The sequence below is a fragment of the Chlorocebus sabaeus genome, chromosome 20 (genome assembly GCF_047675955.1).
Source record: "Chlorocebus sabaeus isolate Y175 chromosome 20, mChlSab1.0.hap1, whole genome shotgun sequence".
In the NCBI taxonomy this organism is placed as follows: Eukaryota; Metazoa; Chordata; class Mammalia; order Primates; family Cercopithecidae; genus Chlorocebus; species Chlorocebus sabaeus.
In genome coordinates, this window is record NC_132923.1 from 15,592,540 (window position 1) to 15,620,401 (window position 27,862).

General features: G+C 47.7%; 2 protein-coding genes across 5 annotated transcripts; one reads left to right on the forward strand and one right to left on the reverse strand.

Moving 5' to 3' along the window:
• Positions 1–10,225: 10,225 nt before the first annotated feature.
• POLR3GL (RNA polymerase III subunit GL) lies at positions 10,226–24,159 on the reverse strand. Of its 4 annotated transcripts, XM_073008081.1 has the most exons (9): positions 22,915–22,939; positions 22,443–22,547; positions 21,820–21,983; positions 13,710–13,839; positions 11,953–12,021; positions 11,555–11,611; positions 11,244–11,317; positions 10,999–11,112; positions 10,226–10,709 (listed from the first exon to the last, which is right to left on the reverse strand). In XM_073008081.1, exons 1-9 carry the CDS (start codon positions 22,922–22,924, stop codon positions 10,623–10,625), a joined length of 810 nt encoding a protein of 269 aa, XP_072864182.1. In that variant the 5' UTR covers positions 22,925–22,939; the 3' UTR covers positions 10,226–10,622. The 4 variants fall into 4 exon arrangements, with proteins under 4 accessions (XP_072864182.1, XP_037853320.1, XP_072864183.1 ...); XM_037997392.2 differs by lacking the exons at positions 22,443–22,547; positions 22,915–22,939 and adding an exon at positions 24,075–24,159; XM_073008082.1 differs by lacking the exon at positions 22,443–22,547.
• On the forward strand, positions 23,043–27,141 carry ANKRD34A (ankyrin repeat domain 34A). The gene is made up of 2 exons (XM_073008080.1): positions 23,043–24,148; positions 24,690–27,141. The coding sequence occupies exon 2, from the start codon at positions 24,816–24,818 to the stop codon at positions 26,304–26,306; it is 1,491 nt and encodes a 496-aa protein (XP_072864181.1). The 5' UTR covers positions 23,043–24,148; positions 24,690–24,815; the 3' UTR covers positions 26,307–27,141.
• The last annotated feature ends 721 nt before the right edge of the window (positions 27,142–27,862 follow it).

Genomic DNA, 27,862 nt, shown 5'->3' on the forward strand with positions numbered 1-27,862 from the left:
ATCTCAGCCTCCCATAGTGCTGGGATTACAGGCGTGAGCCACCATGCCCGGCCCAATTTTGTTTAATTCAATTAAACTTCAGCTTTGTGTGACTAGTGACTGCCATACTGAATACCACATCAAAATCTAAAGGAGTAAGCAGCTAGAGCTGTTCCCCCAGAGGAAACCTATCCTTCTCTTACAGCACAAAAACTCCACTATACTTCTTTTTGCCTTCTGTATACAATTTCTACCTCACCCCAGGACATTTTCTGTGTACAGGCTTGCTTTAGTACACTTCCTTGGATAGTGGCCTAGCTATTTCCCCACTTAAGTGTGTGAATATTTTGGGTCTTCTTTGCTTATCCTCTTCTCATGTGCCTTTTAATTTTTAAAGAGCTATGACCTACAGGTACAATCATTAGAGGAGATGTGGTTCTGAGTATCATTTATTCAATAGGTTCAATCTGGTATAGGGAGATCTGAGAGAAATAAAAAAGAAAACTACCTAAAGAGAGAAAAGAGCAAGACAATAAAATTAACAAGAAAAAGGGGCTGGGCGCAATGGCTCATGCCTGTGATCTCAGCACTTTGGGAGGCCGAAGTGGGTGGATCATTTGAGATCAGAAGTTTGAGACCAGCCTGGCCAACATGGTGAAACCCTGCCTCTACTAAAAATATAAAAATTAGCCGGGCATGGCAGGCACCTGTAGTCCCAGCTACTTGGGAGGCTGAGGCAGGAGAATCGCTTGAGCCCGGGAGGCAGAGCTTGCAGTGAGCCAAGATTGGGCCACTGCACTCCAGCCTGGGAGACAGAGAGAGACTCCTTCTCAAAACAAAACAAAACAAAACAAAAAACAGGTACTTCAACAACCAGAGTCGTTGGCTGCCTTGATTGATACCTCTGAACAGACTGGAAACACAAGGATCTAACTTGGGTTGAGGTACTGGGAGGGAAAAATGTGGAGGCGAGGATCTGGACAAAGCACATGTTCAGCAAAAAAACAATCACACAAGAGCTGAAGGGCATGAAGTGGAGTCAAGGAGTAACCTTTGCACAATTCTTTTTTCTCTTTTTGAGACAGGGTCTCACTATGTTGCCCAGGTTGGAGTGCAGTGGCTGTTCCTAGGCACAATTATAGCAAACTCTGACCTTGAACTCATAGCCTCGAGGGATTCCCCCTACTCAGCCTCCCATGTAGCTGAGAGACAGGCACATGCAACCTTGGCCCAATTCTTTCAAAAGACCACAGATCCCTCTTAGAATTATTTTCTTGGGCTACCTCTAGGTGATAAAATGCATAAGGTGAGTAAGGAAAATATTTTACTGACCTTCCAATGATCAGAAGTCCCTGCCCCAGGCATCCTGGCCTCAATAGTTTGGGCATGGGGGATGGGAAGTTTTTTGTCCTTTCTCTGTTATGACCTCACATCCACCTCTATTTCATAAGCTGAAACACTCCTTTTCAGAGAGCTAAAGATCCAGGGCTGCAGGTCCTGGCTCAATAGGTAAGTCTAGAACCCAGAAAAAGTCCAAAGATTAGTCTTCCTATACTATTAAGAAAAAATTGGCCAGGAATGGTGGCTCACGCCTATAATCCCAGCACTTTGAGAGCCAAGGTGGGCGGATCACCTGACATCAGGAGTTTGAGACCAGCCTGGCCAACATGGTGAAACCCCATCTCTACTAAAAATACAAAAAATTAGCCAAGTGAGGTGGTGTGCACCTGTAGTCCCAACTACTTGGGAGGCTGAGGCAGAGGAATTGCTTGAACCCCAGAGAGGGAGGTTGCAGTGAGCAGAGATCACGCCACTGCACTCCAGCACCTGGGTGACACAGCGAGACTCTGTCTCAAAAAAAAAAAAAAAAAAGAAAAGAAAAGAGAAAGGAAGAAAGTATAGTATAGTAGTTAAGCATGTGGACCCTGAAGCCAAACTATCTAAATTAAGACCTTTCTTCTACCATTTAACCAGTTGTGTGACCTTGGGCAACTTGTTTAACCTCTCTATGTCACAGTTAGTTCATTTATAAAATGAGAGATAATAATAATGCCTACCTCAGAAGATTGTGAGAAATTTTAAAATATATATAAAAAGTTAGAACAATGCCACACAAGTGATTGTTACCTAAAATAAAAGAAGAGACATATCCCTCATCACCCCCTTGAATAATTTACTTTTTTTTTTTTTTTTTTGAGACAGTCTCACTCTATCACCCGGGCTAGTGTGGAGTGGGGCAGTCTCTGCAACCTCCTCCTCCTGGGTTCAAGCAATTCTCTTGCTTCAGTCACCCAAGTAGCTGGGATTACAGGCATGCACCACTATGTCTGGCTAATTTTTTTTATTTTTAGCTGAGATGAGGTTTCACCATGTTGCCCAGGCTGGTCTCAAACTCCAGATAGCTTGACTCAAGCTATCTGCCTGCCTCGGCCTCCCAAAGTGCTTGGATTACAGGAGTGAGCCACAGTACCCACTTGGCCTCAGGGTTTTCTTTTTCACACTCCCAGTGTGCTTCCCAAGCCTGTGGATGAAACCCCGTAACCTTCTAAAAATTATTTGAACTTTCTTAACTTTTCAGTATACAACTCCAAAGAAAAGCTTCCCACCATTTGGAGTGATAAACTGAGGAACAGAGAGTGCTGGATATACAATGTAATGTCACAGGACTTGCAGACTTTTTCTTTCAAGGTATTGCATTCCATTTGATGTTTTTCCATGAGGTGGACTAGACTGAGTAGCACAAATGTCAGTGGAGGTGACCCCACGGATGAGGCCCAGTTTAGCCTATTTAGGCTATTCCTGTTCTGTCCTGACCTTTCCCTTTGCTTGACCCTTCCCTACTCTCTGCTGGGCCTGTTATGTAAAGAGAAAAGAATGAACAGACTCTGACTATCAATTGACTGGTCATCTCCAGGCAACAGAGTGATGGGAGAAAGAAGACAGGGAAAACAAAGGGACAGGATTGTGAATTCCATGTTCCCTGAGTCCTGAGATGTTAGGCAAGGTCCATTCTCAGTCTCTTGGGCTATGAAGTTGCTGACAATCAAAGTTAATCAAATGGTCAGTAAACAGGTTCTTGGAAATGTCTGGCTAGGTTCCCAGCTTGGATATTTTTAACATATTGGACAGATGGATACAGCAAGGATTTCAGCTGCTGAGAGGGGAGGAGGTATTCAGGGGCATGAGAACTGTGCTTCCCTTTTTTTTTTTTTTTTAAGAGACAAGTCGCACTCTGTCACCAGGCTGGAGTGCAATGGCGCGATCTCGGCTCACTGCACCTCCGCCTCCCAGGTTCAAGTGATTCTCCTGTCTCAGCCTCCTGAGTAGCTGGGATTATAGGTGCCCACCCCCATGCCTGGCTAATTTTTGTATTTTTAGTAGATACGGGGTTTCACTATAGATCCGCCTGCCTCGGCCACCCAAAGTGCTGGGATCTCAGGCGTGAGCCACCGCGCCTGGCCAACATTTGTGCTTCCCTTATATGGTTCTGTGGCTAAAGATCCCTCCCTCTCCACTTCTCCAGATTCTGGCTTCCTCCTTCATCTAGCCAGACTCAGGGTTAATCCTTTGCCTCCTGCTCTCCCATTTCTGTTTATTCCCTGTCTTTCATACTTGCTTCACCTGCCAACTCTGAGGAAACTCTAGTTTCTGTTTTACCTCTCGATTCCTGTAGATCAGGAAGAGGGTGGTTGGGCAGGGCCGATAGCTCCTTTGTTTCCCCTGGACATAGGTGTACCTCTGCCAGTGGTACTCTCGAGGCTTCTTTGCAGTTCTACCTCCTCAAGCTGTCCCGCAGGACAGCTCCAAACTCTCCTGCAACCTCGTGCATCCCACTGCCCCCAACTCTTGGGAACAGAATTTGACACCATGGAATCCCAGGCCTATGCTTCATGTAATTTTGGAAAGTAGGAGAAATGATCGTGAAGGTCAGAGAGGTTGGAAATGGCGACCAAGTCTGACAAGGCAAGATCTGCTATCTCTGGTTTGGGAAAATTAGGTCACCTGGGAGGTGGGAGGGCTTGGAGAGAGGTTGATCATTAGCAAGTTCAGAATATCTTTTTGACTGTGAGGGAGGCCTAGAGGTTAGGAATGAAAAGTGAGGAAGGAGAGACAAAAATTATGATAATTCCCTATTTGGGGTTTCATCTTCCGTTGGTGAATACCCTTTAAACTGAATAACCTTCTATATCCAAAGACTGCTTCCTTCTTTCCTCTTGTTCTTTCCTGTATCTCAACACCATTTCTGATACTGCCCACCCTGCTTAGTGGGTGGAGGAGAAAATCCCTGACATAAGTGCTCCAAGATTGATGGGAAGCTGGTGGGGAGATGGACTTAGGGAAGGGAGATCACACTGTGATTCGTGTTTCTCTTCTTTTGTCTTGATTTTAGCTGGTGATGAACCTAAGCAAAGCTGGAGGAAACACTAAGCCAGAGGCAGCAAATCAGAGGCCCATAGGCCAAACCAGCTTGCAGACATTTTGAAACCCATATTGCCAGCTGGGTGCTGTGACTCACGCCTGTAATCTCAGCAGTTTGGGAGTCTGAGGCAGGCAAATCACTTGAGGTCAGGAGTTCGAGACCAGCCTGACCAACACGGCGAAACCCCGTCTCTACTAAAAATACAAATTAGCCGGGTGTGGTGGTGCATGTCTGTAATCCCAGCTAGTCAGGAGACTGAGGCAGGGGAATTGCTTGAACTCGGGAGGCGGAGGTTGCAGTTAGCCAAGATCGTGCCATTGCACTCCAGCCTGGGCAACAAGAGTGAAACTTCGTCTCAAAAAAAATAATAAATAAATAAACCTGTATTTCCTTTCCTAAACATTTGAATCAGTTGTAAACATGTAAAAATCAGATTTCACTAACATCTACCATTCTGGGGTTTCTTAAAAAGCAATCATATTTGGTAACACTGAGTCACTTTCTTTCATGGCATTAATCGGCTGGAGCTGAAGGGGCTAGGCAGGCTCTGGTTTGCCAGTTCTCACCACTCTCTATTGCATTACACTCGCATGCTTCGATCTTTTATATCTGCCTGACTCCTGTTTAGTGTTTAGGTTTCTCTTAACTTGTTACCTCTGCTCTAAGTAGAGCTTCTCAAATATTTCCTCTGCAGGACCCCTAAGATACAAGAGAGTGAACCATTTTCCCCCAGGACTCCCAAAGCAGTCTAAAGGAGCCTGTCATAAGCCAGAAATGTCTTTGAAGTACCTATTTTATCTTTAAAAAATGCAAATTTTGATTTACACTGCATAATATATTTGTGTTGGTTTTAGCATAAAAATGATTTCTCTTCCCCCACCAAATCTTAAAAGTAAAATTAACACTCTGGAAGATGTGCCATGTGTATTCTGTGGCTCCAAATAGTCCTCACCATATCACCCCAGGAATAATCCAATTTAAACAGCACCGTATAAAGGCATGAGGTAAAGAGAGACACGGAGAAAGAGTCAAAGAGAGGAAAATAATTTGAAAGACAACAAGAATGAGTCTGAGTAATAAGCTCTCTGTCTGATCCTCAGCCAACCCTCCAGGCCTGGCCCAGTTCAGCCACTGAGAAGTATATAAACATCCCTGATATCTCTGGACAGGTGTTAGTGTGGCGGCTCAGGGTAGAAAGCAAGACCCAAAAACAGGAGCCAAGCCAAGTAAGGGAGAGGTGAGGGATCCAGAGCAGCCAAGTATGGTCAGATGAGAAAGAGTGTCTAGGTGCCAGGAAAGAGGCTTGGAAAGGAAATGGAAGACTTAGAAAAGGTTTGATCAGCATTTGCCCTTTCTCCCACTGAGCCCATTTTGTGTCACTTCCTCTTATCACTCTGCCTAAGAAAAATGAAGTACAAGCATTAAATTGTCCTCCTTTGAAGAGGGAATTTCTTCTCCAAAATGGCTATATCTCTGATCGCACCAGAGCCTAAGGAGGATGAGTACCAGGGCTTCTTTCCCTGTCCAAATGGGACTCTACCTATTCTCTCCAAGACAGGAAATACCTCAAATCCGCATCCCTAACTTAGGTGAGTTTCTTCCACCTACCCCTTTTGGTAAGACAAAAATAGGTCTAACCCCCTCCCTCCTAACCTAATATTATCAACACTACCCTGAGTGTACCAAAGAATATCAGAGACAGGATTTGGATATTTTCCCCCTTTCTCTAATGTAAACCAAGATCAATGAGGAATCACAAGGATGAGAACTATTCAGGAAAGGGCTGGGAGCACAGTCCAAAACTGAGGATCCTGGGAGGAGGAGAGGTTTGAGACTGGAGAATAATCTCAGACTCTGAGGTCATGGGGACCTAGCCCCTTCCTGCATTTGTTGGGATCAGGCCTGAGGAATCTCTGGACTCCTTCCCCAACATCTTGGATTCCCAAGGTGAGAGCACCTAGCCATTAAGATCCTGCAGTTAAGTTGGATCAGTGTCTTCCCACTGACTCCCCCATTAAGGTTATGAGGGGGACCTCCCTTCTTTCCTAGATACAAAGAGGCAAATTAAAGTCTGTTGGGGATGAGCCAAAGGCCTTTCTGAGGTGATAGCAGGAAACTAGAACTTATTTCCAGTTTTGTGGTCCCAAATGACCTTGAGGAAACGGGAGCCCCAGAAGGGGAAAGGTCAGTGGAGAAGAGGTCACTACTGGTTTGGCCAGATTAGTTAGTGGAGCTATTCTCATTGAGCTCGTTTCTCTTACCTATCCTCTGGCTGGACATGACATATGAGGGGAGATGAAGAGGACCTGCCCACCAACCCCTTCTTCAGTCAGAAATCTACTGGTGGCCTGTTTGATTTGAGTCCTGGCTTGCCGATTGTGACCTTGAACTCTGCTGTAAGTGGTGTCCTTTTCTTGCTAGTTGATGGAATTGCTGATCTTCTTGCTACCCGAGCTGAAGCGGGTTCTTGGAAACGACTGGCCAGATGCCTGAGGTATCTTTAGTCTGCCTAGGCTGAAAATAAAGTGGGGAAATCCAGCGAATGGAATATGTTCAGCCAAAGCTAGGCACATCCTGCCTTTGTTCTCAGGCCCATTTGAATTCTTACAGATGGATCAGCATAAGCCCTACTCTGTGAGAGCTAGAAGGGCTCCCATTGGACACATCTAGTCCAAATTTATATTTCACACATGAGGAATACTGAGGCTTGGAGACGTACATGACTTTCTGAAGGGCACAAAGTTATGGAGTGGTGAAACTAGGACCATAAAATATTGTGAAACCCTGTCTCTTAAAAAAAATGAATGGAGGAAAAGAGCTGTCTTTTCCTTACCAAATTATAGGTGCCCAATTACCTTATTCATCTGACCCTCCAATTTTCTTTGGTCTCCACTCCCAATCTAAACTACATGTTGCTTTCAGGTCTGCCTTTTAGCCTTCCTCAAACCACTTGAGTCACTGAGTCTGTTTGCAGACCCCTCTTAAATTGCCCACCTGAGATGGGAGGAAATCATGAGGCTAGGGATGGAACATAGCATAGAGAAAAATAGGATTCTTTCCTTTTTTTTTTTTCTTTGTAGAGGCAGACTTAGGGAAGACTATGTTGCCCCAAGCTGGTCTTGAGCTCCTCGCCTCAAGCAACCTCCCACCTCAGCCTCCCAAAGTGGTGGGATTACAGGTGGGAGCCACCATGCCCAGGACAGGATTCTTGACAGAGAACCTACCCTGCCTGGGGCCAGTGCAGCCCAGGCTGTGGACATGGCAGCAATCTGTTCAACATAAGCCCTATCGGGCGAGTAGTACTGGGCTGAGCAGCTCTGTGTAGGTCCTCTGTAAATGTTTGCAAGCAGGGGCCGGGCATGGTGGCTCATTCCTGTAATCCCAGCACTTTGGGAGGCCAAGGCAGGTGGATCACAAGGTCAGGAGTTCGAGACCAGCCTGACCAACATGGTGAAACTCCGTCTTTACTAAAAATACAAAAATTAGCCGGGCATGGTGGCATGCGCCTGTAATCCCAGCTACTCAGGAGGCTGGGCAGCAGAATCACTTGAATCCAGGAGGTGGAGGTTGCAGTGAGCTGAGACTGTGCCGCTGCACTCCAGCCTGGGCAACAGAGTGAGACTCCATTTCAAAAAACAAAACAAAACAAAACAAAATAATGTTTGCAAGTATGGCCTCAACTCCTAACCTCTCAGGGGTTCCTCCAAAGTGAATAGGAGCCATGACCCTGTTTACTAGGCCTTGGGCTTCAGGCCTGCCTGATAGTACCTATGGAAAGTAGGGGAAAGGTCAGTGGAAACAAGTCTAGCTCATTCTTGGAACCACTTCAGAATCTGGGAAAGCTGCTGGGTTCTGTGTCCCTGGCTTTGTCCAGCAAGGTCACCTGCAGACAGGGCAGAGTCCAAGAATAGTCTGATCATTCTGACACTTTGAAGTAATACAACTGATCTCAAGTGATCACTCCAACCTTTGTCCTCATTTCCCCAGTTTCATGGGAAAAGGATGTGTGTGTATAGGATGTGTGCTGCTTTTCCAGAATCTTCTTTGTTCCTACTCTTTTAAGTTCCCAGGTTGACATTTGGTGGGCTTTATGGGGTGGCTGTGCTCCCAACATAGACACATAATTGACCAGGTTAGGACTTGGTGTGTGTATGTAGGGAACAATGCAAAAGGAAAATTTTCAATAGCTTTTACTTTTGTTTTTGCTGATCTCTCCCTAGCTATAATCACAGGCTGAAGTACAGCTATGGGAAATCCCAGTTACAGGTCCCCTATCTCCTTCCTGCCACTCAACACAACACCTCACGAGGACTAAAAAAGAAACACGTCAATCATCATAATTGCTCAATGACTCTGGAACGTTCTGCTTCTATTCCTGTTTCCTTCGCTGCTTCTACTTTTCTTCTTTTCTTCGAGACGGGTTCTTGCTTTGTTGCCCAGGCTGCAGCACAGTGGTGCAATCACATAGCTCACCACAGCCTCAAACTACAGGGCTCAAGGGATCCTCCTGCCTCAGCCTCCCTAGTAGCTGGGACTACTAGGGAGTGCCACCACGCTCAGCTATTTGAAAGATTTTAAAATATTTTTGTTGTAGAGACAGGGACTCACTTTGTTGCCTAGACTGGTCTCAAACTCCTGGCTTCAAGCAATCCTCCTGCCTCAGTCTTCCAAACTTCTGGGATTACAAGTTTGAGCCATGGCGCCTGCCACTGCTTCTATGTAAACACTAACTAACACACCCAAACTAGGCTTTTAAGGTGCTTTCTCTCAATGGAGTCACACTCTTTCTTCGTTCTTTACAATGGGGTCAAACATATTCAACCTTAGATTGCCATTCTCCATCACTTGATGCTGTAGGGAATTCAGTCGGCCTGCCTGAATGCAGTTGGGGAATGCTTTGAAGGGTCTTCTATATCCCATCTTACAGCTTTCAAATGCTCAGTAGGGTTGCTATGATAGCATGCCTCCTTATTCAGTTCCTATTCTGGACACGCAGCTTGCCCGTGACTGTTGCATGTCAAGTGGCTGGAACCAATCAGCTCATCTAAGGCTTCCTCAGAAACCAATCAGAGCCTCGAAAAGTGACCTCACCCAAGGGAGAGCTCTGTGGGCGAGAAAGCATCTCTCAGATCTGTGAGTGTCCCTAAGTCACTCCCTTCCTCCCCACCCTCCTTACTTCCTGTAAAATAACACCGCCTACCTCCCTTCCCCCAAAGAAAGGGAGTGAGAAAGGCTAACTAAATTCCACAAAGGGAAGAACCAAAAGAGAAACTGCAACTCAGTCACACACTGGTTTCTGTAACTGGAGAATAGGATATTTAGGGGGCTCACTCTGCACAGACATACCTTTCAAAGTGGCATCTCCAGGGTCTGGAAGAGGAGGGAGTATGGTGGATAAGTCAGCTCCTCCTCCCTCCTCATACCTGGTTTTCTTGACTTTTCCCACAAAAATTGCTGCAACCATTTTTTGTAAATAAGGACAAGATCAAGGTCAAGTGTGGGAAAGACAGGGTCTGTGTCCTTGTGAACATCTGTGAACAGACACAATCATGTCCTTGTGGCCTGAGGACCAGAGGCTCAGAAGTCAGCTGGTCTGCAGGGGGCACAGACCGTTCATCTCTACAACTTACTCTGCATTGCCCTACAGATGAGGCCTTGAATATTCCTTGGCAGGGTTAGATTGTGAATATGTATCCCACCATGGGGGTAGAAGGGAAGGGACAAAGGACAAGCGGGCTGTAACCCTCCAGTGTGTCACTCCAGACCCTGCTTAATCATTTCCTTCATTCCTCCAGCCCTCTATCACCAGGCCTCACCCATAACAGAGACAGATAAAAACACTTTATTTAAAAGTATAAAACCAGGCTTACTCCTTCAAACTGCTCCCACCCCTATTATCTCCACAAAGAGCTATACAAATTGGGCAGGGGTATGTGTACAGTTATCTCAGCTCTAACAACCCCAGTTCTTTCAATTCTCCTTTCTCCCTTCATACAATTGAGATATTTGTCCTTTGCACTTTCCCCAAGATAGCAGAGGTGATACAAACGTGGAAGGAGGGGAAGCGTAGAAAATAAACTGTCATCATCCTCCATTCCCATCTCCAGGGACCAGACAGGTTATGTGAACTCTGACCAAATGATTTGCTTGTCCGAAAAAACAAATAACAGGGACAGTTACTCTCTGTAGCCTCAAGAAAGACACAAGGGTCCAGAGACCTTCTTCAGTATATAGCCTCGTCCATATTGTCATCACTGTCACCCCCAAAGTCCTCGCCATTGTCAAAATATGACATGATGTAATCAGTTTCCTGAAATGGAAAAAAAAAAAAAAAGTAAAAGTCAATTTGGCATTCACCTTCCTTCCTGTGTACCAGACCCCTTTCCTCCCAGTCACACCATTCCAGGCCTGAGACAGCTCTTCCAGCTGTAGTTTGGAGAAGTGGGCAGAGGGAGTAGAGGGAAGCCCCTACCCTGGGGGGCACTATCTCTGTTGGCATGCCAACCCTCTGAGGAAAGCATCCCTAGTATAAAGAGTTGAGATCCCCAGAGTTTCTGGGGTAAAGGGAGGGGGACTAAGGTGGAAGGAGTCCCCTTCACCTCTTCATGTTCTTCTTCATCATACTCTTCTTCTTCCTCCTCTTCCTTCTCTTCTTCTTCTTCCTTCTCCTCATCCTCCTCTGAAGTTACTTCTTCTTCCTTCTTCTCCAGGGTCTCATGTGGGGATGAATAGGAATAGAAACTCAGGTTCAGTTCATAGAAGGGAAAAATTGAGGCACACATGGGTCAAGAGAGAGGGAATGGATTCAGGGCTCAGAAGGTCTCTATGCACACTTCCTCCTCACCTCTAGTTTCTGTATTGTTTCCTCCTTATCTTCTGTGGTCTTAGGGGGCCTCTTGGGGAGCAGAATTGTAATCCCTGGTGGGGGGATCAAAAGGTGAACCATCAGAGAGCAAATTTTGCCAGCTTTATAGCTCATCCTCATGCAAAGAACATGTCACTCTGCTGCCCTCATGTGGCCACTATGACATCTAGCAACAACACTTGGTAGATTGGGTATAGGAACCGGGATGGAAGGTGAGACCCGCAGTAGCCTTGGCCCTGAGCCTGATGAAGGAAACCTCTCTTCTCCCTCCTTTTTCCAGATACACTTACGTTCCTTCTGTAGCTTCCGCACTCGGATCTTTAGCTCCCGGGGTAGACGCCGCCAATCTGGGAATAGTGGGAATGTAAATGTCAATAGGACCCTGCCTGGGGTCTCCAGTGAATAATGACTAGTTTTAAAGGGGGATTGAGGGTTTTAAAGGAGAGGAAGGAAGGGGCTGGGTCAAAGTTGTTCAGAACAAAACTGTGGCTTAGATATCTCCTGAGTAGTGGGAACTATTTAATAGCTTTTTCAGGTAAAATCTGAGAGTGTTTTGGTACATAACTAAGGCTCTAGCTTGCAGATGTTGGATCAGGGAATGGGGTGGGGACGTGGGCGTGGTGGAAATGGCTTGAAGCATCTCATGCATTTGAAAGAAAGGCAGTCAATGAAAGGGCCCATCACCTACCAGGGTTCCAATCGATGGCATTGTCAATCGGACCTGACATCTGATATTTGTCTGAATAACGCTCCACATCTGAGGGGTGGAAGGGTCAAAGTTTTATCCCTTGAGACCCAGAACAGGACTGTTCCTGAGAGTCTAACCCTCTCAATACTCAGGAATTATCTGTTTCCTTACCCCAAACTCAGAGCCCAGGGGGTCAGCTTCAGTGAGGACCTTATCCCTTTTTTTTTTTTTTTTTTTTTTGAGACAGAGTCCTGCTCTGTCACTCAGGCTGGAGTGCAGTGGTACAATCTCAGCTTACTGCAACCTCCACCTCCCAGGTTCAAGTGATTCTCCTGCTTCAGCCTCCTGAGTAGCTGGGACTACAGGCGCACATCACCACGCCCAGCTAATTTTTGTATTTTTAGTAGAGACAGGGTTTCACCATGTTGGCCAGGATGGTCTCAATCTCCTGACCTCGGGATCCACCCAACTTGCCCTCCCAAAGTGCTGGGATTACAGGCGTGAGCCACTGTGCCTGGCCCCTTATCACTCTTCTAACCTGTTTCTTTTCCACCTAAAATTATGAATTATTATTATTTTTTTTTTTTTCAGATGGAGTCTCACACTGTCGCCCAGGGTTGGAGTGTGGTGGCGCAATCTCGGTCCACTTCAACCTCCACTTCCCAGATTCAAGCAATTCTCCTTGCCTCAGCTTCCCAAGTAGCTGGGATTACAGGCACCTGCCACCAGGTCTGGCTAATTTTTTGTATTTTTTTTTTGTACAGACAGGATTTCACTATGTTGGCCAAGATGGTCTCGAACTCCTGACCTCGTGATCTGCCCACCTCAGCCTCCCAAAGTGCTGGGATTATAGGTGTGAGCCACCACACCTGGCCGGTGTTTTTTTTGTTTTGTTTTGTTTTTGGGTTTTTTTTTTTGAGACAGAGCCTTGTTGTGTCAACCAGGCTAGAGTACAGTGGCGAGATCTCAGCTCACTGCAACCTCTACCTCCCAGGTTCAAGCAATTCTCGTGCCTCAGCCTCCTGAGTAGCTGAGACCACAGGCTCACACCACTGTGCCTGGCTAATTTTTATATTTTTAGTAGAGACAGGGTTTCGCCATACTGGTTAGGCTGGCCTCAAACTCCTGGCCTCAAGTGATCCACCCATGTCAGCCTCCCAAAGTGCTGGCCATTATAGGCGTGAGCCACCGCACCCGGCCATGATGACTTTTTTTTTTTTTCTGTCCCTTAGTTCAAAGGCACGGCTGTATTAAGAAATAGTGTGGTGCAGTGGAAAGTATGCTAGGGAATAAGAAACCAGGATTTCAGTATTCTGTTGTTGGTTGGTGCTTTTAATATCCAGATTGTTAAAATTTTTGCTGGGCACAGTGGCTCATGCCTGTAATTCCAGCACTTTGGGAGGCCAAGGCAGAAGAATCTCTTGAGCCCAGAAGTTCAAGACCAGCCTGGGCAATATAAGAACACCCCATCTCTATTTTACAAAAAAATAAAAAATATATAAATTTTTAGAAAATACATCCCCCCACCTACACACAAGAAATGGGATTTTAATATTTAACCTCCCGCTGTCCCAAAACTATCATGAGACTCAAAACAAACCATGAATACTATAATGCATTTCAGATGCAGGAGTAACTATTATGATATCCCCAGTTAGACAGTATGCTTCCTGTGCCTCTCCAGCCCCCAGTGGTGCTGAGCACAGGGCACTCCCCATGGAAGGCACTCAGAATATGATGCTAGCATTCCAACTGACCTCTCTTGGGGACAGCTGGCCGGATGAAGTAGGGGAGCTGCCTCATGGCTCCTCGTAGCTCCTGCTTCAGTGCCAGGACATATTCCCCTTCCTCTCCTGAGGGCAAAGGTACTGGGCGGAACTCCAAAGGCTAAAGAAGCAGGGGCAGTGGTCTGTTCAGGGAGAAAATGCTAGTACAAATTTAGGAAGACCCCTCCTCCCAATTTAATCTAATATTCCACTGAGCAGAGGGCTGAAAGAGAATGGGGAGAGTAACATATCATTTTGAAAGCTGGGGAGAAGTAAAGGTGGACACTTCTTTGACTGCAAAACATCCCTTGTGCATTGGGAGTATAGAGACAGAGAGGGCCAAAGTGAGGATGGTTTTATGATGGTCCAGGAGGAATTCAGAATCATGTACAGTCAGCCAGGGGCACATGAGAGTCTGGGAAGGAAGTGGAGAGACTCACAGGGAAGAGTGGAGAAGGCTGCAGGGTGGGTGGGGGCAAAGTATCCCCTTTCCCAATGCCCACGGCCTCCATGTTGAAGGTCAACTGGCCCCGGCCACGACCCCGGCCCCCACCCCGGCTGGCCATGGTGGAGGGGGCCTGGGTATTCAGAGATCCAGTGAAAAAACCTGATAAAGACAAAAACAAAGAGAAAAAGAAATGTAGTAGAATGGACAGGAAGCCAAGGAGCTACAAGACATTCAATCTTTTATCGCTGGGACATAAAAAGTCAATGTCATTCAACAAATTTTGACTGAGAAGGCACAGTGTCAGAGAGAGAATTTCTGGAAACATAAACATGAATGAGACATGGTCCCCCAAACAGATCAGATAATTTACAATATAGTTTAGCACAAAGGAGAAAGTGCTTAGACCCTCGGACAAAACTCTACATCCCTAAGACAATTTGATGTTTATTCCTATCTGCATTTATTTATTTTTATTTTTAGAGATACTCTGTCACCCAGGCTTGAGTGCAATGGTGCAATCACAGCTCACTCTAGCCTCGAACCCCTGGGCTCAAGTGATCCTCCTGCCTCAGCCTCCCAAAGTGCTGGAATTACAGGCATGAGCCACTATGCCCAGTCACTAACTGCATTTATACGTATAACCTTTGAATTCTTTCTATCTCTGGCCTTCCAAACCTGACCAGGCCCCAATTCAATCCAAAGAAATGCATTCAGCGAAACATTTATTAATCGTCTACCATGAAAAAGATAGTGTCAGGCACTGTGGCAGCAGAGGGATGAGTCATCAATTTCATTGTCAACCAGGGAAAAAGAGACATTACAATCAAATTTTATTTTATTTTATATTCTATTTTATTTTAGACAAGGTCTCTTTCTGTCACCCAGGCTGGAGTGCAGTGGTGTGATCATGGCTCACTGCAGCCTCAACCTCCTGGGCTCAGGTGATCCTCCTGCTTTAGCCTCCCAAGCAGCTGGAGCTACAGGTGTGTGCCACCATGCCTGGCTCTTTGTATTTTGTTTTGTTTTGTTTTAAGAGATGGGATTTCATTACGTCAAGTGATCCAAATATCTCGGCCTCCCAAAGTGCTGGGATTACAGGCATGAGCCACCACGAGAGGCCAGATTGATCTTTTTAAACACCACTTGGAAGCACAGAATCTTAGAATTCGGAGGACCCTTAGAGGTCATCTAGTCTAAATCCCTCCCAGTGCAGGACTTCACTCTGTAAATTGTTTTGTTGTTGTTTGGTGTATGTGTGTCTTTTTTTTTTTTTTTTTTTTTTTGAGACAGAGTCTCACTCTGTTGCCCCAGCTGGAGTGCAGTGGTGCAATCTTGGCTCGCTGCAACCTACGCCTCCAAGGTTCAAGTGATCCTCCTGCCTCAGTCTCCTGAGTAGCTGGAACTACAGGCATGTGCCACCAAGCCCGGCTAATTTTTGTATTGTTTGTAGAGACGGGGTTTCGCCATGTCACCCAGGCTGGTCTTGAACTCCTGGACACAAGTGATCTACCTGCTTGGGCTTCCCAAAGTGCTGGGATTACAGGTGTGAGTCACCACCCCTGACCCTACTTTGTGAATTGTTATTCAGCTTTTGGTGGCATTTCCCTAAAGAGATGCCTCCCCCAAGACAGTATATTCTACTGTGATCAACACTGATGAATCCAAAGTTTCTCCTTCTACTGAATTTTCACTCTGTCTCTTATCATCAATCCTGAGGAACCAGTCAGAGGCAGCTAGGATGGGGGAATAAAATCACCAGATGAAAAGAAAACTTGAGAGAAATGATATCCCAGTAGCAATGAGCACACCTAGCACCCAGATCTTGGTTTCTAATACAATTTTCCAATAAAAGGAACCAGGGCTCCCTGGACTACTAGCTGATTCTAGGACAGGGTAGGAAACACACAGGATGAGTCTAGAGCATCTTGAGGTGTCAAAAAGTAAGGAAGTGCTCAAAACAACAACCACACTCACATATTGATGGGGTTAGCTGGGTGCAGTGGCTCATTCCTATAATCCCAGCACTCTGAGAGGCTGGAGTGGGCAGATCACTTGAGCCGTAGGAGTTTGAGACCAGTCTGGACAACAGGGCAAAACCCCGTCTTTACGAAAAATACAAAAATTAGCCAGGCATGGTGGCATGCACCTGTGGTCACAGCTACTGGGAAGGGTCGCTTGAGCCGGGCAGGTTGATGCTGCAGTGACTCATAATTGTGCCACTGTACTCCAGCCTGGGAGACAGAGTAGAGACTCTGTCTCAAACAAACAAAAAACAAACAAAAAGCAGAAAAAAAGAAAAAAAATAAACATATTGATGAGGTTATGTCAAAGGGAAATAAGAGCCAACTGAAAAAGCTCCCAATGGTCAAAGCTGAAACAATTTGAGGAACAAAGTAAGTATTAGATTATAACCCCAAAGTATAAGATAAACATCTGTGAGTCCATAGTGATATAAATAAATGACTGAACTTATTTAAATGGAGGAGAAAAGACAAATCTCTCATGTAGAATTCCAAATAAAATATGTAGACACACCATCCTAAAAGGGAGAAGGGCAGCATAACTCTCCACTTTTTTTCTTTTTTTTTTTTTTGAGACGGAGTCTCGCTCTGTCGCCCAGGCTGGAGTGCAGTGGCCGGATCTCAGCTCACTGCAAGCTCCGCCTCCCGGGTTCTCGCCATTCTCCTGCCTCAGCCTCCCGAGTAGCTGGGACTACAGGCGCCCGCCACCTCGCCCGGCCAGTTTTTTGTATTTTTTAGTAGAGACGGGGTTTCACCGACTTAGCCAGGATGGTTTCGATCTCCTGACCTCGTGATCCGCCCGTCTCGGCCTCCCAAAGTGCTGGGATTACAGGCTTGAGCCACCGCGCCTGGCCCACTTTTTTTCTTTTTTTGAGACGGAGTTTCGCTCTTATTGCCCAGGCTGGAGTACAATGGCGCGATCTCGGCTAACTGCAACCTCCACCTCCCGAGTTCAAGCGATTCTCCTGCCTCAGCCTCCCAAGTAGCTGGGATTACAGGCATGTGCCACTACACCTGGCTAATTTTGTATTTTTGGTAGAGATGGGGTTTCTCCATGTTGGTCAGGCTGGTCTCGAACTCCTGACCTCAGGTGATCCACCCGCCTTGGCCTCCCAAAGTGCTCGGATTAAGGCGTGAGTCACTGCACTGGCTATAACTTCCCACTTCTTACGTGTGGACTGTGTATAGGGAATATATATATATATATATGTTTTTTGTTTTTTGTTTTTGTGACAGAGTCTTGCTCTGTCACCCAGGCTGGAGTGCGGTGGCACAATCTCAGCTCACTGCAACCTCTGCCTCCCGGGTGCAAGTGATTCTCCTGCCTCAGCCTCCTGAGTAGCTGGGATTACAGGCGTATGCCACTATGTCCGGCTAATTTTTGTACTTTTAGTAGAGATGGGGTTTCACCATGTTGGTCAGTCTGGTCTTGAACTCCTGATCTCGTGATCCACCCGCCTCGGCCTCCCAAAGTGCTGGGATTACAGGCATGAGCCACTGCGCCCAGCCCTCATTCAGTATAATTTAGGAAATCAAGAGGAATATCTTTACAGTGGAGAGACCAGAAAAACACTACTTCAACCAGATGACCAAGGTCAGCATCAATACTCATAAATCATGTTTTCGGTATGTGCCCTTAATATTATACAATACAATGGTACTTCACCTCTGTGATCCTCCTCCTAAAAACCCATAACCTCAGGCTAATAAAGAGAAAAACATCAGACAAATTCAAGCAGAAAGGCATCCTACAATATATCCAACTCCTCAAAACTGTCAGTCATCAAAAACAGTAAAGTCTGAGAAACCCGTCACACTTAAGAGGAGTGTAAGGAGATGTGACAACTAAATATAATGTGGAATCCTAAATAGGATCCATGTACAGAAAAAGAGCAATAGCTAAAAACCAAAGAAATGTCAATCAAGTATGAACCTTAGTTAATAATGTATCAGTATTCATTCATCAATTGTAACAAATATACTAATCTACTTTATTTATTTATTTTTTTGGAAATGGAGTTTCACTCTTGTTGCCCAGGCTGGAGTGCAATGGCGCGATCTTGGCTCACTGCAACCTCCGCCTCCCGGGTTCAAGTGATTCTCCTGCCTCAGCCTCCTGAGTAGCTGGGATTACAGGCATGCGCCACCACGCCCGGCTAATTTTAAACTTTTTTTAGTAGAGAGGGGGTTTCTCCACGTTGGTCAGGCTGGTCCCCACCTCCTGACCAGGTGATCTGTCCGCCTCGGCCTCCCAAAGAGCTGGATTACAGGCGTGAGCCACTGCGCCCGGCCTTTTTTTTTTTTTTTTTTTTTGAGACAGAGTCTTGCTCTGTCGTGCAGGCTGGAGTGCAGTGGCGCAATCGCGGCTTACTGCAACCTCCGCCTCCCGGGTTCAAGTGATTCTACTGCCTCAGCCTCCCGAGTAGCTGGGATTACACGAGCCCGCCACCGGGCCCAGCTAATTTGTTTTTGTATTTTTAGTAGAGACGGGGTTTCACCGTCTTGGCCAGGTTGGTCTCGAACTCCTGACCTCGTGATCCACCCGCCTCAGCCTCCCAAAGAGCTGGGATTACAGGCGTTAGCCACCACGGTCGGCCAATCTACAATGTTAATAGGGGAAACTGTGCACTGGGACAAATGGGAACTCTTGGCACTATCTGCTAAATTTTTCTGTAAGTCTGAAACTGTTCTAAAATATATAATCTATTAATTAAAACAAAAACAAAAAAAAAAACCTGGAGGCTGGGTGTGGTGGTTCACACCTGTGTGCAATCCCAGCACTCTGGGAGGCTGAGATGGGATGACTACTTAAGTCCAGGAGTTTGAGTCCAACCTGGGCAACACAGTGAGACCCCATCTCTACAAAAAATAAAAAAATAGACTACGAAAAATAGTCTCAGCTACCTGGGAGACTGAGGTAGAAGGATCGCTTCAGCCCAGGAGATAGAGGATTCAGTGAGCCATGATCATGCCACTGCACTCACCCTGGGTGACAGAAAGAGACCCTGTCTCAAAACAAAAAGCTAAAACAAAAATCAAGTAGCACTTCAAAATTCACAAGAGATTAGTTGGTGAAAAAAATATTAAATATATGTAGAAGGTAATCTTCTGTCAGAAATACATACACACATATGAATTAAAAAGCTGTTAAAGAAAGATTATGTACCAAAAATTAACAATGGTTAATTTGAGGGATGAGGTTTTTTGGAAATTTTTTTAGTGCAGAGAGTTGTGTACCTTTTTTTTGGGGGGGGGGGGGACAGCGTCTTGCTCTGTCACCCAGCCTGGAGTGTAGTGGTGTGATTTCGGCTCACCACAGCCTCCACCTTACGGGTTCAGGCAATTCTCCTGCCTCAGCCTCCCGAGTAGCTGGGATTACAGGCACCCACCATCACGCTTGGCTAATTTTTGTATTTTTAGTAGAGACGGGTTTTTGCCATGTTGGCCAGGCTGGTCTCAAACTCCTGACCTCGTGATCCACCTGCCTCAGCCTCCCAAAGTGCTGGGATTACAGGTGTAAGCCATCACACCTGGCCTTTTTTTTTTTTTTTTTTTTTTTGAGACAGGTTCTTGTTCTGTCACTTAGGCTGAAGTGCAGTGGCAATCTTGGCTCACTGCAGTGTCGACGTCCCCAGCTGAAGCAACCCCCCACCTCAGCCTCCTGAGCAGCTGGAACTACAGGCCTGAGCCACAATGCTTGGCTATTTTTTTCTTTATTTTTGGTAGTTTTTGTAGAGACAGGGTTTTGTCATGTTGCCTAGGCTGGTCTTGAACTCCTGGGCTAAAGTGAACTGCCCACCTCAGCCTCCCAAAGTGCTGGAATTACAGGCATGAGTCACCACGCCCAGCTAGAAATGGCTTGCTTTTAAGAATGCTACCAATTCCACTGTAAAAGGACAGATTTCCGTCCTTTTTTTTTTTTTTGAAACGGAGTTTTGCTCTTGTTGCCCAGGCTGGAGTGCAATGCTGCGATCTCAGCTCACTGCAACCTCTGCCTCCCGGGTTCAAATGATTCTCCTGCCTCAGCCTCCCCAGTAGCTGTGATTACAGCCATGAACCAACACGCCCAGCTAATTTTTGTATTTTTAGTACAGACGGAGTTTCTCCATGTTGGTCAGGCTGGTCTCCAACTCCCGACCTCAGGTGATCTACCCGCCTCAGCCTCCCAAAGTGCTGGGATTACAGGCGTGAGCCACAGCTCCCAGCCAGATTTCCCCTGTTTACAGTAGAAGTGTGGAATGCATTTCCTTTAGCTATATAGTTCTTATTTAGAATATTTGTTGGATATTGACTAAAGAACAGATATCAAAACATGGAATGACCTACAAGAGAGACAACAGAGTTTCCTTACTAAAGATGTTTACATAGAAGCTGGGCAACAATTTACTAAATAGGGTTTGTAAGAAGGATGCATGGCTCTAGTAGAGGATTCCCTGTGATCAGCATGATTTAGCATTGTGTCTTGCATATAGTAGGTGCTCAATAAATATTTGTTGAATGAATGAATAAATACATTATTTCTATGGGCCTTTCCAAACTTGAGACCTTGTGATCCATAAAGCTTCCCCTCACCATTCCAGTTCTCCTTGCTTTCTTCCTTCTCTAGATTGCAGAAACAATTATGAAACACTAATATTATGAACCACTAATGTAATGGCTCTTAATTACATACTGTATTGTCTTTTATTGTTCCCTAGTTATGTTAGTTTTTATTTTTATTTTTTTTTATGTTAGGAATTTAAATTCTGCCTCCCCAAAAAGAGTGCTAGTTGCCAAAAATCAATTCTATTTAACTAACGTTTATTGGGCACTATATATTAACTACTAGCACCTGTCCTACAAAACCTTCTATTCTAAAAGGCATAGAGTCATTAAAGAGAGAGAGTGCACTAAGTGTCCCAATAAAGGTATACACAAAATGCTATCGTCAGACGGGGGAACAATTCATTTTGCAAGAAAGGCAGCCCAGGAAAACTACAGGTAGCATTTCAGCTAGTCTTCATAGATAACAGGAGTTTGTCAGGCTCTTGGGATAATATTTTTTTTTTTTTTTTTTTGAGACGGAGTCTTGCTCTGTAGCCCGGACTGGAGTGCAGTGGCCGGATCTCAGCTCACTGCAAGCTCCACCACCCGGGTTTACGCCATTCTCCTGCCTCAGCCTCCGGAGTAGCTGGGACTACAGGCGCCCGCCACCTCGCCCGGCTAGTTTTTTGTATTTTTAGTAGAGACGGGGTTTCACCGTGTTAGCCAGGATGGTCTCGATCTCCTGACCTCGTGATCCGCCCGTCTCGGCCTCCCAAAGTGCTGGGATTACAGGCTTGAGCCACCGCGCCCGGCTCTTGGGATAATATTAATAGATTGGGAGGAAGTTGATGCTATAGCAAAGAGAGGTACAAGAGGCTGTCTCGTTTTCTGCTTTAATGTCTCTCCCCGTGCGCGATAGAAAACTACCATTCTCTAGTATACAATCAATACAGAAATGGGAGCCCAGGGGAGAAAGGGTAGGGAGCCAGAAGGGGGCTGATCCAACAACCTGACGGAAAGCGTTATCTATTTCGCAGCCTGGCCGGGATGAACAAGTTCGGCAACTGTGGGACCGAACCAGGTCAGAGCTACCAGGTCGGAGCCTTACCTGCTGCCCCTCCCCCACGCGGAGCCCACGCCGCGGCCAACTTGAAATGTACTGGGCTTCCTCAAGTCGGTGGCGTTCTAGGCCCGCCTCCCGGAGCTCCCTATTGGTGAGTTTTCTCGGCCAATGCAGGAGAAGCTGAGGATGGAAGTCCGCCCTCTTGAAGCCTAGGAAGAGAAGGAGGGAGGGAGCAAGTAAGCCCGGAACCGAAGCTTGCGAAGCGGGTCGCAGAGAGAGATGGGGGTTGCAGAATCATTTAGGGTCACTTATTTCCGGTCTCACTCCAGATGGAAGGAGCCACTGGCCGGCAAGAGTTCACCAAGGGAACGTGACACTCATCGAGGGACCGTGTTGAGGGAGCCCCTACAGAAAGGCCAAAAGAGGAGAGGGCCTACGGAGAAATGAACCCCTGTGAAAGCTGCTCTTTAGGGATCAGTCTCTTTGTGACTCTAGCTTCACAGCTTGGTCTCTCCATTACTCCAGCCTTCCTTTCAATCATACACTGCCTCTCTCCAGCACCACCAATGGATACTTCTTTTCTAAAAATGTTTTTCTGTGGGTTGCTGCCGTGTCTGTGAGAAGGTGGGCAGAAGGTTTGAGAAAGGAAGGATCTGGGATCAGAGTACCAGAGTTGGGGAGACAGGGCAGAAGCCCAGCTTTTTCTGCATTTTCCACTACTTTCCACTTCCTGCGAGCTCCTTGGGAAGGCGAGCAGCGTGGAAGGAGGAGTCCTGTTTTCGCAGAAAACAGAAACAAGGGAGAAAGGGTTCAGAATGGAGATGAAGTCTAGGAGTTAGTCAAGAAGAACATCCCAGATGTAAGAGAAAATGACCTGTAAACTGGGAGGCTATAGGTGTAGCGGCAAGCGCCCAGTCTTTGCCATAGAACAGAAATATAGCTGTGAAACTTTGGAGAATTTACTTAAACTTTTGAAGTCTGTTTCCTCATCTGTAACAAGAAGATGATAGTTCCTATCTTACAGAGTTGTGAGGATTGAAAATAGTGTATGTAAAGCACATGGCACATAGTTGACACGTGTCCAAGAAATAACTAGCAAAAATGGGTAGCTTCCCGCAAATATTTATCTCTCTCCCATACCTGGGAACATTATTTTCAGTATCTTGCATCTGGGGGGCCTCCAGCCTCCGAATTAGCTCAGGACCCTGAGTGAACTTTTTAAATCCTTAGGATTTTTCTTCTTCTCCCACTTTCCTTGGTGCCTTCCAGCTGGACACAAACTCATTCCTAAAATATGTGGATGGAAGCTATGGTAACCATGGAGACAGGGCAGGTGGCAAGGAGAGGCAGAGACAGTGTGAGAGACCAATAGATAGGAAGAGAGAAGACATAAGGAGCATTTCAGACAGAGATCTTCAAGCAAGATGGAAAAAATAAGACAACTAAGCAAGACTGACATTAAAGAGGTGCAGTGTGACAGAGTGTATCACAAGGTTCGCTCTTCTTCCTGCCCCTTTCCTATCTCCCTGCCCACAATAATACGGGGTGGAGGCACCTGGGAATGTCCCTTGCCCCGTCTAAAAGTGCCCCCATATCCACCTTCCTCATATTTATCTAGGTCTATATAAGGGAGCTGAGGTCCAAGTTTCTCTGCGATGGGTGTTCCGTTTTTGAGAGATGGGGCGGGGGTGTATCTGTGTCTGACTCCAGGCTAGACCGTGTCTCCTTCACAATTAAACTACAGGAAGAAAGCCACATCTCTTGCCTCTCTTTGCACAGTATGGACACCGGCTGTGCATCCAAAAAGCCTGTCTACACCTTCCTTGCACAGTGTGCCATGTGCCGTGCGTGGTAGGTCAGGTCTGGCGCACAGGAGCGCATAAACACACCAAGTACAGAGAATGGGGATCTGCTGAAGCTCAGCGAAGAATCTGGATGATGATGGTCCCTGTCTGGATCGCGGAGGAGTTCCCTAAGGAACACTTAGGTTTGTTGGGGCTGAGGGGAGGTCGGCTAAGAAAAGGAAGTCAGGATTGGAGCCTCTAGGTTTTTGAGGGTTTATGTGTGCATGAGTGGGGGAGCAGTTTGGTGCCCGACGCCCCCACCCGCAGAGACTAGGCTATAAATAGCACAGCAGAGCTCCGCCCCCCCCGCCCCCCCCACCAGCTTCTCTCCTCCCGAGCCGGCGCTGTGCCCGGGGCGCTCCGGGAGGAGGGACGACGATCCGGCGCTGGGGCGCAGATACTGACACCAAGGGAATCCGGGTGCCCCCCCTCCACACCATGCGGGCCCCCAGGAACCTGGCTCCGCCACCTCGGCTGCCCCGTGGCCACGGCCCCAATCTTGGCCAGGAGGAGATTCTGCGGACATTCAGGTATCTATCTGGGCGCACAGCCTGGGAGGGGAAAGAGCAAGGAGTGATGGGGAACATCGCAGGGGCAAAAGAACCCCCCAATTCTCCCTCCACCCGTTTTAGGTCTCAAATGCAGGCTCCTTCCCTCCCCCCACTCAATTTTTGGGGTTGTGGCAAGCTAAAAGAGGTTAGGAATGAGAATACATGTGTGACTGTAGGGTGCGTGTATGTGGGTGGGTGGCGTTCAGCATCCTAGAAAGGGGGATCCCAAGTGTGGATAAGAAAAGGGGGATAGAGGAAAGGTCTGATAAGCCATGGGGTGAGGGTGGGGGTGCGGACATTCCTGCGCGTGCACGAACGCATTTGCACGCGCGCTAGTCCTTCAGTGCGGGTGCACCCTTCCCACCTCCTCAGGCATGCGCTGCGGGGGAAGGGCCGGCTCAAAGGCATGAGTTAGAGGAAGGACTGTATGCCGTGAAGATCTCCCCCACCCCACGCTGGGTTCCTGCATCGGTGCCTCAGTTTCCCTGCCGAATCTATCAATAAGATGTCTCTCTTGCAGGGATCGGCTTCGTCACTGAGACCTCAGGCCTCTGCCAGCCACCCCCCACCCCCTACCCCATACCCCTAGCCGTCCTCGGCAGGTCTCAGTCCCGGCTCCATCTGTGCCCTCGCCCCAGCCGCAGCTATGTTGCACACCGAGGGCCACGCTCTTCTTCGGGCGGTGGGTCAGGGTAAGCTACGCTTGGCCCGTTTGCTTCTGGAGGGAGGCGCCTACGTGAATGAGGGTGATGCGCAGGGGGAGACTGCGCTAATGGCAGCCTGTCGGGCTCGCTACGACGACCCCCAGAACAAGGCACGCATGGTACGCTACCTCCTGGAGCAAGGCGCGGACCCCAACATCGCAGACCGCTTAGGGCGCACGGCGCTCATGCACGCTTGCGCCGGGGGTGGGGGCGCCGCGGTGGCCTCGCTGCTCCTTGCCCACGGCGCAGACCCCTCAGTCCGAGATCATGCGGGCGCCTCGGCTCTTGTCCACGCCCTGGACCGCGGGGACCGCGAGACCCTTGCCACACTGCTGGATGCCTGCAAGGCCAAGGGCACGGAGGTCATCATCATCACCACCGATACCTCGCCCTCGGGCACCAAGAAGACCCGGCAGTATCTCAATTCTCCACCATCCCCAGGGGTGGAGGACCCTGCACCCGCTCCTCCTAGCCCGGGGATCTGCACATCGCCTTCGGAAATCCAACTGCAGACCGCAGGAGGAGGAGGGCGTGGGATGTTATCCCCTCGCGCCCAGGAAGAAGAGGAGAAGCGGGACGTATTTGAATTTCCTCTTCCTAAGCCCCCCGATGACCCATCCCCTTCCGAGCCGCTCCCCAAACCACCACGCCACCCCCCTAAACCACTCAAAAGGCTCAACTCCGAGCCCTGGGGCCTAGTGGCCCCTCCTCAACCAGTCCCACCCACCGAAGGAAGACTGGGGATAGAGCGCTTGACTGCCGAATTCAATGGCCTGACCCTGACCGGTCGACCCCGTCTTTCCCGACGTCACAGCACCGAAGGCCCTGAGGACCCGCCCCCATGGGCGGAGAAAGTGACTAGCGGGGGTCCTCTCTCTCGCCGAAACACAGCACCAGAAGCTCAGGAGTCTGGTCCCCCTTCAGGGCTGAGGCAGAAACTGAGCCGCATGGAGCCAGTGGAGCTCGACACCCCCGGACACCTTTGCCCTGACTCGCCTGAGTCCAGCCGCCTGTCCCTGGAGCGCCGCCGATACAGCGCCTCCCCGTTGACCCTCCCTCCAGCCGGCTCCGCTCCCTCTCCGCGCCAGTCCCAGGAGAGTCTGCCAGGGGCAGTATCTCCGCTAAGCGGACGGAGGCGGAGTCCGGGGCTGCTGGAGCGGAGGGGCTCGGGGACGTTGCTCCTGGACCACATCTCACAAACGCGGCCGGGTTTCCTGCCCCCTCTCAACGTCAGTCCCCACCCTCCCATCCCTGACATTCGCCCTCAACCCGGAGGTCGGGCGCCTTCGTTGCCTGCCCCTCCTTATGCCGGGGCGCCAGGCTCTCCCAGGACCAAGCGCAAATTGGTGAGACGCCACTCCATGCAGACTGAGCAGATCCGCCTGCTAGGGGGCTTCCAGAGTCTAGGTGGGCCTGGGGAGCCAGGGCGCTGAGAGAAGTGAGAGGAGCCAAGGAGGGTGGGGATTAGGACCTTAATGGGATAGGTGGGAGAACCAGCTCACACACACACCACGAACATAGGGATCTCTTGCATGTGCTCATGGGTGCACAGTGCACCCACACATGGTTAAACATGTGTCCATAAGCACAGTACTCTTATTAACAAGAAAGAATAAGTACTCTATTTACTGGGTATTTAGACACATGTATTCATGCCCTGGTCATTTCACGTGCATATGGGATTACTTGTGTACCTGCGGGCACAGCACATCAATAAACAGGGCTAGGGTCCCAAACTCTCTTGCATTTGTTCAGAAGCAGAAGCAGTAGGGAACCCTTACTTATGGGCAGTCTCCCATGTCTTTGCCCTCCTGCAGAAGCAATCCCTTGCTTTCCATGTATGCCCTGCAACACAGCCTATCATGATTTTGCATACTCTACTCTCTCCATGAACATCCCAGCCCATTCTCCAGGTCTTGCTTCTTTCTCCAGGCCTGGCTCCTTATTCACACCCCGCTTCCAACCCCAACCACTTTTCAGGATATCTTTTTCACTCTTCTTGGGGGTTCCTGCAGCAACCCCCAGCCTATGTTCTGCTGCTGTCTTTACTGCTCTCAACTTCACTTCTCAACTTCCTGCTTTTTATTCCCACCCTGTTCCTCCAACAACTACAACAGATTGTCTCATTTTCCCAGGGGGTGGGTCATGGGCTCTAAACTGCTCTTCTGTCTGTCTGAGCTTATGAACACCCCCACGGGTAGAAGTGGGGAGAAACCCTAAATCACTCCTCTCTCCACTTGACATATCAAATAAATGTGTTCAGAAGTCTCTGTTTTGTCACTTCTGCCTGGAGGTGTGGGTATGGGGAATGAGGAATGGGGAGGGAGGGTAATACTAACTTATAGCTATAATTATCCAAGGGATACTTAGCCGTTCCAGCCACCTTCTTTCCAAGAAACCAACTTTTCTATAGAGAAAAGGCAAGTGTCCTGTATCCTAAAGGTTTTAAGGCATTCGACAGGATTTCATTTCCTCCAGTTTCCTCTATGTCCAACCTTGAATAAAGATTCCTACAAAGAGTTCCTCCCTCCATTATCAGCAGATATATCCCAGTAGATTAACTGTCTCTTTTTCAAACTTCCTATTTCTTGACCACTCACAGTTTTTAGTCAGGGTCTAATTTTCATTTCACCAAGTGTGTTTCTTCTATTTTCTTCTACTTTTGGCCTCTATTTCCCTATCTTTGATTTCTGAGCCACTGTAGGAGAGATGGTGGGAAGCAGTTAATATAATCTCACCTAAGTAAAAATGGCCCAGTGACCACATGATAAAGGGTATGTAGAGTGTGTGTGTGTGCATGTGTGTGTGTGTGCAAAGTAATCAGAGGAACCCAGTCTGACATGTTATACCAACAAGGGTAATTTTCTTAATTCCCCCAACTGGACTTCTCAGTTTTCTAATTTTTTGCATGTATCCTAACTCTTTCTCACTCTAATGGAAGGCAAAAAGACTTGCCCATCCCACTCTCTCTTATTCCCTTCCCCTACTT

What these genes read in the sequence shown, in the direction of transcription:
- POLR3GL (XM_073008081.1), bottom strand. An exon ending in GCCCTGTCTCCCCAACTCTG is followed by an intron (nt 21,984 to 22,442) that starts GTACTCTGATCC and finishes TTCTCTTCCTAG; the next exon opens with GCTTCAAGAGGGCGGACTTC. An exon ending in GCGGAAGCTACAGAAGGAAC is followed by an intron (nt 11,318 to 11,554) that starts GTAAGTGTATCT and finishes TCCCCCCACCAG; the next exon opens with GGATTACAATTCTGCTCCCC.
- ANKRD34A (XM_073008080.1), top strand. Translation starts at nt 24,816, where the DNA reads ATGTTGCACACCGAGGGCCACGCTCTTCTTCGGGCGGTGGGTCAGGGT.